Source organism: Anolis carolinensis, unplaced genomic scaffold (assembly GCF_035594765.1).
Source record: "Anolis carolinensis isolate JA03-04 unplaced genomic scaffold, rAnoCar3.1.pri scaffold_14, whole genome shotgun sequence".
In the NCBI taxonomy this organism is placed as follows: Eukaryota; Metazoa; Chordata; class Lepidosauria; order Squamata; family Dactyloidae; genus Anolis; species Anolis carolinensis.
In genome coordinates this window covers 8939163-8954240 of record NW_026943825.1, presented here as the reverse complement: position 1 = coordinate 8954240, position 15078 = coordinate 8939163, and the positions used below count along the sequence as shown (strand labels likewise).

General features: G+C 40.3%; 1 protein-coding gene across 2 annotated transcripts in view; it reads left to right on the top strand.

The window, feature by feature from the left end:
- Positions 1-12538, top strand: part of khdc4 (KH domain containing 4, pre-mRNA splicing factor) — a 30114-nt gene extending 17576 nt beyond the window's left edge. The window contains exons 11-14 of one of the 2 annotated variants that reach the window (XR_507500.3): positions 699-851; positions 2593-2677; positions 6059-6141; positions 11277-11343. Coding sequence is in view for 1 of the 2 variants with exons in the window: in XM_003227736.4 (XP_003227784.2) it covers positions 699-851; positions 2565-2677; positions 6059-6141; positions 11277-11476 (549 nt within the window). In the remaining variant the exon portion in view is untranslated. Of the gene's footprint in view, positions 1-698; positions 852-2564; positions 2678-6058; positions 6142-11276 lie in introns of both variants that reach the window. The other variant, XM_003227736.4, reaches the window with a different exon arrangement.
- Positions 12539-15078: the final 2540 nt, after the last annotated feature.

Below are 15078 nucleotides of genomic sequence, written 5' to 3'. Positions count from 1 at the left end.
AACATACTGCAGATATTTGTGGGAAGGGGCCTTGATTTTGGAAGCTGTAGTTCACTTCCATCCAAAGACCACTAAACTCAGCCAATAACGAATCTTTCCACACAGACTGAATATTGCCTGCTGTGGATACTGATAGATATTTCGGGCCAATTGCCCCGGGAATCTGGAAGTTGTAGTAGTTGACCCCCAGCTAGAGTACTGCAACACACCTGGTACACACGCCCAAAATGCCCAACTTATCATACTGGCAGGGTTTGGGGAGGATTCAGCCATGATTCTGGGATTCTGGGAACTCCAAATGGAATACATAACATTAAACACAAATAATACCATTCTCAAATGACCCGGGCATCGCCGGGTCCCCAAGCTAGTTTGTAATTAAAAAAAAGCTGGGTTATTGAGGCCAAAACTTCATTTTTATTGGCCGGTTATAACCCCATTCTGACAACAAAAGTGGCCCTGTATTTAAAGCTCCTAAAAGGAGATCGGAGTACATAGATCACATTGGGGAGACGAGGATAGTTGATGCCTAGATTTATAGTTAAGCTACATTGGCACCAAACAGGCAAATACCTGTATTTGTGTATTTTATTTTAAGTGTACTAGATGTATGTTGTATGTTGTATTTATACTGTCTGTTCTTGATAAGGCCAACTGGCTAATCAATAAATTGTTGTTGTTGTTGCTGTGCTTTCCAGGCGCCTCTGGGCCCTTCTCTTCTTCCCGCCGCCCCTGGAAAGACCGCCTTGCCGGCCAATACGCAGCTGCCAGGCCAGCCCCAGCTGGGCCAGAAGAGGCGCTTCACAGAGGAGCTGCCGGATGAGCATGAGTCCGGGCTGCTGGGATACCAGGTGATACACAGTCGTTTTGTGGCCTGTTTCCCAAACCCCCTTTCTGTTGTCAAGTGGCTGATTCCATGCTCTGACTTCTGATTCAGAGCCGTATTATTTTACAAAAGTAATGTCAGTTTGGAGGTGTATGTGTAGGAGGGAATAGTCTTTCTCTTGGAGGAGAGCCAGTGTCGGTATTAGGATGGTCAGTATGTTGGTATTGGGATCTGAAGGCAGGTTAACGACTCTGTAGAACATTATTTGTATCTTGGAATGAGAAGTGTCCCTTTTAAAGGAGTCCCAGGCTTTGGAGGGAGTTCTTGCTTGGCTTCTGTTGTTGGATTTTGATCTTTGAAAGGCGCAGACACTTTGCTCCCCTGGGGATTAATACAAAAAAACATTCTTCCCAAATAGGGAACCACTCCAGACATTGGAAATAATAATAGTAACAATAATAATAATAATACATCATACTTTATTCCCCTGGGGATTAAGACAAAAAAGCATCCTTCCCAAATAGGGAGCCACTACAGACATTGGATATAACAACAACAACAACAACAACACATCACACAGTCCTAAAAACTTGAGAAGTGTTCAACTTGTGATTCTGTGATACGAAATCCATTATATATATCTCATTTGCTGTGTCATACTCTCTTTGTGTCAATAATAATAATAATAACTTTATTTGTATTCCTCCCTAGCTCCCCAAGGGGACACAGGGCGGATTCCAACACACAATGGCAAACATTGTAAACAAATACTGACAGAAAAATCCTGCATATGAAAATAATATTAAAACCTAACATCAGTAAATTAAACCTAACATCAATAAATTAAACTACACGTAGTCAGACAAAATTATATAATAACATAAAATCCAAACAAGCATCCACATTAATTCACAACAGCCAACTAGAGTTGGATAAATAGCACCAATAATAATAATAATAATAATAATACATTAATAAATTGTTTGAATAATAATAATATTTTTTCCATGTCAGGAGTGACTTGCACCAAGTCGCTTCTGGTGTGAGAGAATTGGCCGTCTGCAAGGACGTTGCCCAGGGGACATCCGGATGGTTTTGATGTTTTTACCATCCTTGTGGGAGGCTTCTCTCATGTCCCCACATAGAGCTGGAGCTGATAGAGGGAGCTCATCCGCGCTCTCCCCCGGTGGGATTCGACCCTGGCAGCCTTCAGGTCAGCAACCCAACCTTCAAGTCACAAGGCTTTAATCCACTGTGCCACCGGAGGCTCCTATAATAATAATGATAGTTGCATGAAAATCAACTTCCAGGTTTGTGCCTTCACAATCAAGAGCAAGCATGGGATAATCGGGGCGAGCTAATTACCTCCCACCAAAGGATTCTCCCCAGGCAGGAAGCAGCCAAGCTTTGAAGCTGCAAGGCTATTCATTGCTAATCAAGGTGATCCGTTGCAACATTCACACTTGCCTCAAACAGACAAAAGAGTTCTATCTCCCACCCTGGACATTATTACCATAAATATTTTGAGTTTCACGTGCTCACTAGTATGTAACAGGCCATTGCCCATCAATGTTCCCACTCTGTTTGTGGATCAAGAAAAAGGAAGCGTAGGGGTGTGTGGTATGTAGGAAAAAAAAGGAAGAGAGGTTGGGCTCGCCTACAGATTTTTCATTAAGGAGCTAATAGCTGGTGTGATAGTTTTAGATTTGCTAATGCCACTGTGTTTTTCTGCTCATAGCATGGACCCATTCATATGACTAATTTAGGTGCAGGCTTCTCCAGTCAGAGCGAGATGGACGCAGCCGGCTCGAAACCAGCAAGTTCCTCAGGAAAGGAGAGAGAGAGGGACAGGTGGGTTGTGGATCGGAACAAAATATTATAATATATTGTATATACATGTAATATTAATAATAATATTATGATGTAATACAATGTAATAATAATTATAATTCACTATTGTAATTGTATATTTATATTACATGCAATATTACTAATAATATTGCAATATAGTCGTATAATATAATATACTAGCTGTGCCCAGCCACGCGTTGCTGTGGTGTTGTCTGGTGGTGTTGGTGAGAAATTGTTGAGGTAATGGTGGTATTGAATGTCTGTTGTATGGTTGTCTTTATGTTTAGTATGCACACTGAAGTGGATTATATGGCAGTGTGGAGTCAAGATAATCCAGTTCAAAGCAGATAATATAAGATTATAAATTGGTTATATAGCTGTGTGGAAGGGCCTTGAGTCTATATTGCCATATAATCCAGTTAAAATCTGATAATCTGTGGAAGAGGCCTAAGTGAGGCCTAACTGTGCCTGTCCCTTGGGCTGAGTAGGTTGCTAGGAGACAAAGTGGGTGGAACTTAGCCTTCTAACTGGCAGCAATTGGATAAAAACTATTATTCCTCTCCCTGTAATTAGGATTTTCTTTTTCTTTTTGTTGTATCAACCTAGAGCCGTGAATGATGGGTTGTGTTGTCAAATTTCGAGGTTGGGGAGCCTGTAGTTTTGTTGTTTTGTCCGCTGCCCTGATGCCATCACTCTTTTATATATATAGACTAGCTGTGCCCGGCCACGCGTTGCTGTGGCGAAGTCTGGTGGTCTGGGAAATAAAGTATTGAGGAATTGGTGGTAGTTAAGGTCAAGGGTAAAGGTTTTCCCCTGACGTTAAGTCCAGTCGTGTCTGACTCTGGAGGTTGGTGCTCATCTCCTTTTCTAAGCTGAAGAGCCGGCGTTGTCCGTAGACTCCTCCAAGGTCATGTGGGATGACTACATGGAGCGGCGTTACCTTCCCTCCGGAGCAGTACCTATTGATGCACTCACATTTGCATGTTTTCGAACTTCTGGGTTGGCAGAAGCTGGGGCTAACAGTGGGGGCTCTCTCCGCTCCCCCAATTCAAACCTTTCGGTCCAGAAGTTCAGCAGCTCAGCGCTTTAACACACTGCGCCATCAGGGGATATTATTTCCTAAAGGTTGTGAATATACAATATTTCTGATTGGTTTTTTTTTGTTTGTTGGAGGCAAGTATGAATGCTGCAATTAGGAAAAATGATTAGGATGTAATGGCCTTGCAGCTTTAAAGCCTGGCTGTTTCCTCCCTGAGTGAATTTTTTGTTGGGAGGTGTTAGCTGGCCCTGATTGTTTCCTGTCTGGAATTCCCTTGTTTTCAGAGTGGTGTTGTTTGCGATATTTTATGTGCTTCTACTGTCTGTGGCCCTGAGAAAACAGAGGATTTTCCAGACTTTGATGATGGGAATACTTTGTTGGGAGGTGTTAGCTGGCCCTGATTGTTTCCTGTCTGGAATTCCCTTGTTTTCAGAGTGGTGTTGTTTGCGATATTTTATGTGCTTCTACTGGCTGTGGCCCTGAGAAAACAGGATTTGCCAGACTTTGATGATGGGAATACTTTGTTGGGAGGTGTTAGCTGGCCCCGATTGTTTCCTGTGTGGAATTCCCCTGTTTATTTACTGTCCTGGTTTTAGAGATTATATTGTTCTGCATTATTCTATCCCAGTAATTATTTCATATTAAAGAAGAATCTCACTTATCCAACATTCGCTTATACAATGTTCTGGATTATCCAACGCAGTCTGCCTTTTCATAATCAATGTTTTTGTAGTCAGTGTTTTAAATTCATTGTGATATTTTAGTGGTAAATTTGTAAATACAGTACAGTAGATTCTCACTTATCCAACATAAACGGGCCGGCAGAACGTTGGATAAGCGAATATGTTGGATAATGAGGAATTAAGGATAACCCTATTAAACATCAAATTAAGTTATGATTTTACAAATTAAGCACCAAAACATCACGTTAGACAACAAATTTGTCAGAAAAGTAGTTCAGTACACAGTAATGCTATATAGTAATTACTGTATTTATGAATTTAGCACCAAAATATCACGATATATTGAAAGCATTGACTACAAAAATGCGTTGGATAATCCAGAACGTTGGATAAGTGAGACTCTACTGTAAATACTACATATTGATAATCTTAAATTATCTGCTTAGAACTGGATTATATGAGGCCCCTTCTTCACAGCTGTATAAAATGCACACTGAAGTGGATTATATGGCAGTGTGGAGTCAAGATAATCCAGTGCAAAGCAGATAATATAAGATTATAAATGGGTTATATAGCTGTGTGGAAGGGCCTTGAGTCTACACTGCCATATAATCCAGTGCAAATTAGATAATCTGTGGAAGAAGTCTAAGTGAGGCCTAAATCTGCCTGTCCCCTTACTGAAACCTGGCTGTCCCTTGGTTGCTAGGCAACCAAGTGGGCAGAGATTAGCCCTCTAAACTGGCAGCCATTGGATAAAAAAAATTATTGCTCTCCCTCTAATTAGGACTTTATTTTTCTTTTCTTTTTGTTGTATCAACCTTGACGCGTGGATGATGGGTTGTGTTGTCAAATTTTGAGGTTGGGGGGCCTGTATTTTTGTTGTTTTGTGAATTGCCGTGATGCCATCACTCTTTTATATATATAGATTGTATGTATATATACAGTAGAGTCTCACTTATCCAACATTCTGGATTATCCCAACGCATTTTTGTAGTCAATGTTTTCAATACATTGTGATATTTTGGTGCTAAATTCGTAAATACAGTGATTACTACATAGCATTACTGCGTATTTTATTTACATCATTTATATTCCACCCTTCTCACCCCAAAGGGGACTCAGGGCGGATCACATTACACATATAGGCAAACATTCAGTGCCTTTTAACATAGAACAAAGACAAGACAAACATGGCTCCGAGCGGGCCTCGAACTCATGACCTCCTGGTCAGAGTGATTCATTGCAGTGATTCATTGCAGCTGCTCTCCAGCCTGCGCCACAGCCCGAGCCATTGAACTACTTTTTCTGTCAAATTTGTTGTATAACATGATGTTTTGGTGCTTAATTTTTACAAATCATAACTTAATTTGATGTTTAATAGGCTTTTCCTTAATCCCTCCTTATTATCCACCATATTCACTTATCCAACATTCTGCCAGCCCCGTTTATGTTGGATAAGTGAGACTCTACTGTACTTGTAAACCGCCCTGAGTCCCCTTCGGGGTGAGAAGGGTGGGATATAAATGTTGCTAATAAATAATAAATAAATAAATAAAATAAAGCATGGCTCTGCTCTGGAGCACGGCTTAGGATGTTCATTACCTTTGGAGCCTTTGAAATGCCAGCTCGTAACTGTTGCCTTCCTTTGTTACTGAACAGGCAGCTGATGCCTCCGCCATCTTTACCAGTAACCGGAATGAAAACCGAGCCTGACGATCGGAATGGGTCCCTGGGCGGCAATGGTGAGCGTGTGCGTGTGAGAGGTGGGCCTTGTGCCTTCGCTGGCCCTGCAGGGTTAGGCCGTGAGCAGCTGGCGTCTCCTCTCCATCCTTCCCTCTGGCACATCTCTCAGTCCCAGTTCTTGTTCCCTTGTGATCTCAGGTTACAATAGAAAGGACACACACAGCTAAAGGGAAGGTCCAGTTTGTCTCCTGACACTTGCTTTTGGGGAAGCAAGTTTACCAGCCCTTCCTAATCAACCAATCAAGAGGAATCCCCCATTAAAGTTGGGAGGAAAACTGTAACTTCTCCCATTTCATGCTTCAATCTTTGGTCCTTAAATTTCCCTTTAATTAGCTGAATTTGAGCCAAAAAAGGCCCCTTTTATCTATATCTATATCCATAATAAAAGTGAAAACCTATATGTGTGTATGTGGCACGGGTGTCTGCTCACACAGCCTCCGACCTCCACAAACAGGCTCCAGTTCCCAGTGCTGAGGAGCCAGCAAGTCATAGAATCATAGAACAGTAGAGTTGGAAGAGACCTCATGGGCCATCTAGTCCAACCCCCCGCTAAGAAGCAGGAAATCTCATTCAAAGCACCCCCGACATATGGCCATCCAGCCTCTGCTTAAAAGCCTCCAAGGAAGGAGCCTCCATCACAGTCCGGGGGAGAGAGTTCCACTGCCAAACAGCCCTCACAGTGAGGAAGTTCTTCCTGATGTTCAGGTGGAATCTCCTTTCCTGTAGTTTGAAGCCATTGTTCTGTGTCCTAGTCTGCAGGGCAGCAGAAAACAAGCTCCCTCCCTATGACTTCCCCTCACATATTTGTACATGGCTATCATGTCTCCTCTCAGCCTTCTCTTTTGCAGGCTAAACATGCCCAGCTCTTTAAGCCGCTCCTCATAGGGCTTGTTCTCCAGATCATAGTCACTCTTTTCCACTGACATTGCGGTTACAGCGAGCGCCATGAACATGTAGCCCAACCCCTGCCAATGTCCAAACACTACGGCCCACCACCCAAGGAATGCTTTCATTTGGGGACCGTTTCATTCTAGATTTTGCTTTATTTATTTATTTATTACATCACTTCTACCCTGCCCTTCTCACCCATCAGGGGACTCAGGGCGGCTTACAATATAAACATACACATTAAAAACAGTTGTCATCAAATTTAAAAATCCATCAAGATTAAAAATTACAATAAAATTAAGAATATCCATTAAAATATACATAATTATACATTTAAATATACATTTAAGGCGCTTTCCATGTTCATGTGGGGTCTGTCAGTAGGTCATGTGTTCTTATCTCATTTTTGCTGTTACTCATGCTCAAATGCCACAGGCAGGCATCCCAGGGTTCTCCATTGGTGTGGAATTTGCATGACTCCGCCCACTGCCCTTCCCTTTCAAATCTGTCTGCATAACAAACAGAGCAGAACTGAGCTGCAGCTAACCTTACTGGAGGAGTTTAGGGATTGACTGCACATGGTGGAAGTTGTAGTTCACCCTGCTGGGGAATATAGGGGAGTTGTAGTTCACCTACACACAGAACACTATGGACCCAAACAATGATGGCTCTGGATCAGACTTGCCATGCATCCCCGATATGCCCAGATTTGAATACTGGTGGGTTTGGAGGGGAATTGGCCTGGGCATTTGGGAGTAGTAGGTACTGGGATTTATAGTTCACCTGCAATCAAACCCCACCGATGATGGACCAGGATCAAACTTGGCGCAAAAAGCCCCCATAACCAATACAACATATTGGACAAGTTTGGGGAAAAGGGAGTTATAGTTCACCTGCATCCAGAGAAATAGTTACCCCCACCGACAATGGACCGGGATCAGACTTAGCACAAAGAAGCCTCTGACCAACTGAACATACTGCAGGGGTTTGTGGGAATGGGCCTTGAATCCGGGAGTTGTAGTTCACCTGCATCCAAAGAGCACTGAACTCAGCCAACGACAGATCTGGACCACATTTGGTATACAGACCCAAAATGGCCAACTTTCAATACTGACAGGATTTGGGGAGGATTGACCCACGATTCTGGGAATTGTAGTTCACCCACTCCAAACTGAGAATATCTAACATTCAAAGACAAACAGTGCCTTTCTCAAATGACCCGGGCACCGCCGGGTCCCCAAACTAGTACAGAACTAAACGCGACATGTTGTCATGTTTAATGCAAGGCCCCTGGCTTTGTAATAATAATAATAACAATAATAATAATAACTTTATTTTTCTACCCCGTCTCCCTCTCCCGGAAGGGACTCAGGGCAGCTCACATGGGGTCAAGCCCAAACAATTACAATAAAACAAATAAAATACATACATGGCAAGTGTGATCAGCAGATAAAAATGCTTACATAGTAACATCGTAAGGCTTTCCTTCTTATCCATTCCCCTTTCTCTTCCTTCTCTGCCCTGACACTATAATATAATAATAATAATAATAAAACTTTATTTATACCCTGCTGTTGTCTATTATGTGTCCCAGAAGCGCAGGCACAGAAGTACAGTTCAGGCACGGTGGAATGGATGTGTGTGTTTAGTTGCATTTTTCTACTTCATGAGTTGTGAAGTTTGCCTTTTCGGCGAGCCTGCAATTTTGACACTTCTCAAGCTTCTGGAGAACCCGGTTAGGAATCCTTTCTTAGTCGCGAATCCTTTAAAAGTCCAAACAAACCTTCCAAAACGCCATTACCTGTACCGTGTTTCCCTAAAAATAAGACAGTGTCTTATCAAAGGCTTTCATGGCCAGGATCACAGGGTTGTATGTTTTCCGGGCTGTATGGCCATGTTCCAGAAGCATTCTCTCCCACATCTATGGCAGGCATCCTCAGAGATTGTGAGGTTTCTCCATACCTCCCAACCTCTGAGGATGCCTGCCATAGATGTGGGCGAAACGTCAGGAGAGAATGCTTCTGGAACATGGCCATACAGCCTGGAAAACATACAACAACCCAGACAGTGTCTTACATTAATTTTAGTTCTCAAAGACATGCTAGGTCTTATTTTCAGGGGATGTCTTATTTTCCCTCCTTGTCCTTTGCCTTCCCTAGAGGAGGGGGGAGCCGCTGCCCCCGAGGAAGGCAAAGGACAAGGAGGAAGATATAGTTGCTTACCTGTAACTGTGTTTCTTCGAGTGGTGTTCTGTGGAATTCGCACATATGGGATTATCTGCGCCTGCGCAGCCCTTTCGGAACTTTCTAGAATTCTCTGCTTGAAACATTTTGGCGGAGGCCCCGCCCATACTCCCCAGATAGCATATAAAGCCCAGTGGGCAGAGCTAGCATCAGTTCATTTTTTCGGCCGCTCAGTCAGCATAGGAACCTCTAGTTTTCTTAGTCTCTATTTCATATTACAGTAGAGTCTCACTTATCCAACATAAACGGGCCGTCAGAACGTTGGCTAAGCGAATATGTTGGATAATATGCTTTGTATCTATACATGGTTTTATTGGATGTATGGGTAAGTGTGTACGTTTTGTATGTTTCACATGTTTTGATATGGTCAAAATTGACTAATCAATAAAGAGTTGTTATTGTTGGATAATAAGGAGGGATTAAGGAAAAGCCTATTGAACATTAAATTAGGTTATGATTTTACAAATTAAGCACCAAAACATCATGTTATACAACAAATTTGACGGAAAAAGTAGTTCATTACGCAGTAATGTTATGTTGTAATTACAGTATTTACGAATTTAGCACCAAAATATCATGATATATTGAAAACATTGACTACAAAAATGGCTTGGATAAAATCAGAACCTTGGATAAGCAAGGCTTGGATAAGTGAGACTCTTCTGTATTAATAATACACTTATTATTTCACTCTGATGTTGTTGTTGTTATTATTATTATTATTATTATTATTGCATTTATTAATTTACTCTATTATTACATGCATTATTTTCCTGTATGAATTATTATTATTATTACATGTATTATTTTACTCTATTATTATTATTAAAAGGATACATAAGCACATTTACATTGAAGAAGATGAGAATCATGATTTGATCAGAGTTGGACAGTCTTACCTTAAATTTGAGCTTTATGTAAATATTCAAAAACATTTAACCTACTGATGCCTCAATTAATGTAATGTTATTGGTATCTATTTTTATTTCTGAAATTTACCACTCTCGGCTTATACAGGAGTCAATGTTTTCCCAGTTTTTTTTGTGGTAAAAGTAGGTGCCTCGGCTTATATTTGGGTCAGCTTATACTCGAGTATATATGGTAGTTTTTCTGTCAAATTTGTTGTATAACATGATGTTTTGGTGCTTAATTTGTAAAATCATAACCTAATTTGATGTTTAATAGGCTTTTCTTTAATCCCTTCTTATTATCCAACATACAGTAGAGTCTCACTTATCCAACACTCGCTTATCCAACGTTCTGGATTATCCAACACATTTTTGGAGTCAATGTTTTCAATATATCATGATATTTTGGTGCTAAATTCATAAATACAGTAATTACAACATAGCATTACTGCGTATTGAACTATTTCTGTCAAATTTGTTATATAACATGATGTTTTGGTGCTTAATTTGTAAAATCATAACCTAATTTGATTGTTACTAGGCTTTTCCTTAATCTCTCCTTATTATCCAACATATTCGCTTATCCAGCATTCTGCCAGCCCGGTTACGTTGGATAAGTGAGACTCTACTGTATATTCACTTATCCAAGCTTCTGCCGGCCCGTTTATGTTGGATAAGTGAGACTCTACTGTATTTGGCAATTCCCCCAAACCGCTACTAGGTCTTATTTTCTGGGAAACACGGTAGTTTAAAAACGTGTGTTCTGTAACGGACAACGTCTTGTAGTCCTACTGTGCTAACTTTAATTTTTCTTTCTTTTTTGTGTCTTTCTTTTCTCTCTCTCTCTCTCTCTCTCTCTCTCTCTCTTCTCTGTTCTCTTCCATGGTTCTGACGGATCACGCTTGTGCCGATGCCGATGCCGCGTGGCGTGGCCTCCCTCCCCGGCGTGACTCTCGGCTCTGACCTCCACATGGTGTCCGACTAACGATATCTTTACAAATGCCTCTCGTTTTGAATTAACGCGTTTGGGGGATTTTTTTTTTAATCTTTTGGGGCGGGATGTGTTTTTTCTTTCTCTCTCGTTGTCCCTTTTAGATCACCCGGCGAAGAAGATGAAACCCAACGAGAAGGGTTTCGGGCTGGTCGCCTACGCCGGCGACTCCTCGGACGAAGAGGAAGACCACGGCGGCCACAAAAACGCAAGTAGCTACTCGCAGACGTGGAGCTTAGGATACCAGTACCCTTCCTCACAGCAGCGGGCGAAGCAACAGATGCCCTTCTGGATGGCCCCTTAGCCGCCCACCACAGGCGCCTCCACCTTTCGTCTCTCTCTCCAAGCAATAATGCATGTATAGCATCAGAAAAAAACAATCTGCAAAACGTATGTCATCCCTGACATCTTGCTTTTGAGATGCAGAATGCCCTTTCCGCGGCTGTTTTTTTTTTCCCTTTGGGTTTTTTTACCCCTCGCTATTTCTGCAATGGACTTGTCTGTCAAAATCGGCTTCCAAATCACAGCACAGTTGCAGAGAACTTGGAAATGACTTCTTTGTTTTCTTTTTCCGACTCTTCCCCCCTTTGACCGTGACCCTCTTCCCTCGCTTTGAAAGAGGAGACGGCCCGTCGGACTTGTGACTTTATTCCGCTCGTATTTCTGTTTACGTGTGACGCTTGGATTCTGACCTAGGATGGAAAAGGTGCCGGGAATCTTGTCCTGAGAACCACCTTGAAAAGTAAACATTTATTTCTGTTACTAGCCCTTTCTTTCCCCCACTTTGAAAATTTCAGTTTCCATCGCTCCTTGGCTCTCTCTAGAGTCTATGACAGGTAAACGTTGGTGGGTTGTTTTTCTGCCCCTTTCCCTTCCGTTTTGCCAATATCGCTTCCATGTGGGGTATTTAGGGGATTAGGGACCCATCCCGAATCGTTGCCCTTCTTTGACATCGTGATGTGCTCGCATCTCCGACCCGTTGGTGCGCAATCGCTTTGGCAGCGACCACAACATTACAGTCTGTGCCCCACTCGCAAATCTGGCTCCAAAGAGACTTTGTTTTGGAGAAGCTCTGTCACAGCAGAAGAGAGAGAGAAACAAGACTTTTGGGGTTGTTTTATAGTGACTCGGAATTGTGGCTGGCTCTTCTGGCAACCATTTCAATCTGCAGCAGTGGTAAGCGACACCCAGGGTTGATGCTCCTTGTATTAAACCCGCAAGTAAAGGTTTGACAAGTATTGGAATATATGTCAAGGTTTTTCCCCCCCTCCTGCAGGAATGTCCCTTTCTCTAAAGAGCCCCCCCCCCCCCCCAACTCACTTGTTCTCTGGTTTTCTACATGTAAATAAATGGATCCATAGTTTCATGATCTGTCTACCAATCCTCTGCTTCCTTCTCTCTTGTGTCTGCTTTCGCTCCGTCTTTCCAAGGGAACTAGGACTTACCAGTATACATTTTTAACTTTATTTATTTATTGTTTATTATTATTAATTATGGAGCCCCCAGATGGCGTAGTGGACTAAGTGACTTGAAGGTTGGGTTGCTGACCTGAAAGCTGCCAGGTTCGAATCCCACCTGGGGAGAGTGTGGATGAGCTCCCTCTATCAGCTCCAGCTCCATGCGGGGACATGAGAGAAGCCTCCCACAAGGATGGTAAAAACATCAAAACATCCGGGCGTCCCCTGGGCAACGTCCTTGCAGACGGCCAATTCTCTCACTCCAGAAGCAACTCCGGTTGCTCCTGACACGAAAAAATAAATAAATTATTAATTACTGTATATACTCGAGTATAAGCCTAGTTTTTCAGCCCTTTTTTAGGACTGAAAAAAAACCTCCTCGGCTTATACTCGGGTGAGGGTCCTGGTGGGCTTATATTCAGGTCGGCTTATACTCAAGTATATATGGCATATTTATTATTTTTCTCTATTATTATTGGTATTGTTACATTTATTATTTTACTCTATTCTTATTATTACATTTATTGTTTTACTCTATTATTGTTGTTACTTTTACATTTATTTTACTCTATTTTTATTATTATTAATACATTTATTATTTTACTCTATTATTACATTTATTTTACTCTATTATTATTATTACATTTATTATTTTACTCTATTGTTGTTACTTTTACATTTATTTTACTCTATTTTTATTATTAATACATTTATTATTTTACTCTATTATTACATTTACAGTAGAGTCTTACTTATCCAATACTTGCTTATCCAAGCCTCTGGATTATCCAACGCATTTTTGTAGTCAATGTTTTCAATACATTGTGATATTTTGGTGCTAAATTCGCAAATACAGTGATTACAACATAATATTACTGTGTACTGAACTGCTTTTTCTGTCAAATTTGTTGTAAAACACGATGTTTTGGTCCTTAATTTGTAAAATCATAACCTAATTTGATGTTTAATAGGCTTTTCCTTAATCCCTCCTTATTATCCGAGATATTCGCTTATCCAAACTTCTGCCGGCCCGTTTAGCTTGGATAAGTGAGACTCTACTGTATTTTACTCTATTATTATTATTATTATTATTATTATTATTACATTTATTATTTTACTCTGTTTATTATTACATTTATTTTACTCTATTATTAATAATACATTTATTATTTTACTCTATTATTACATTTATTTTACTGCATTTATTATTATTACATTTATTATTTCACTATTATTAATAGGATACATTTATTAATAGGATACATAAGCAGATTTACATTGAAGAAGATGAAAATAATGATTGGACAGTCATATCTTCAATTATAGTTTGAAGTAAATATTCAAAAACATTTAACCTACTGATGCCTCAATTAATGTAATTTTATTGGTGTCTCGGCTTATACTGGAGTCAATGTTTTCCCAGTTTTTTTGTGATAAAATTAGGTGCCTCGGCTTATATTCGGGTCAGCTTATACTTGAGTATATATGGTATATATTATATATTAAATGTAATATTACTAATAATATTACCATATAATGATATAGTACAATATAGTAATTTAATGCTTATATTGTGCTGTGGTAATAATATATTGTATGTTCATTTGTTTTGTAAGCCGCTCTGAGTCCCCTTCGGGGTGAGAAGAGCGGGGTATAAATGTAGTAAATAAATAAATAAATATTTTATTTTATTTTATTTATTTGTTTACCTCATTTGTAACCCCGGAGGGTACTCAAGGCGGTTTACACAGGTACAGTAGAGTCTCACTTATCCAAGATAAACGGGCCGGCAGAATCTTGGATAAGCGAAAATCTTGGATAATAAGGAGGGATTAAGAAAAAAGCTTACTAAACATAAAATTACTCTATGATTTTACAAATTAAGCACCAAACCATCATAGTTTTACAAGAAATTGACAGAAAAAGCAGTTCAATGCGCAGTAATATTATGTAGTAATTACTGTATTTACGAATTTAGCACCAAAACATTGCTACATTGACTACAAAAACCTTTTAATAATACTAATAATAATGATAATTTTATTTTTATATGCCTCCATCTCCCTAGAGGGACTTGGGGTGGCTTACAGATATAAAACAAGCATACAATGATAACAAATACAGAAAAACACACAAATAAAATTAAAATGCATAAAATAAAATCACAATCATTGTAAAACACATGTTAAAACACAGCGATGAAATCATAAGATGAACTGGGCAAAGTGCACTGAGTGAAACTTGTAAACATGAAGGAAGTTAAGGTGCATTGACTACTAAAAGGCAGACTGCCTTGGATAATACAGAACGTTTGATAAGTGAAGCTTGGATAAGTGAGACTCTACTGTACTTGTTCAATGGGGGTCCCTATTATTATTATTATTATTGTGTTATTATTATTATTGGAGCCCGCGGTGGCACAGCATGTTAAAGCGCTGAGTTGCCGAAC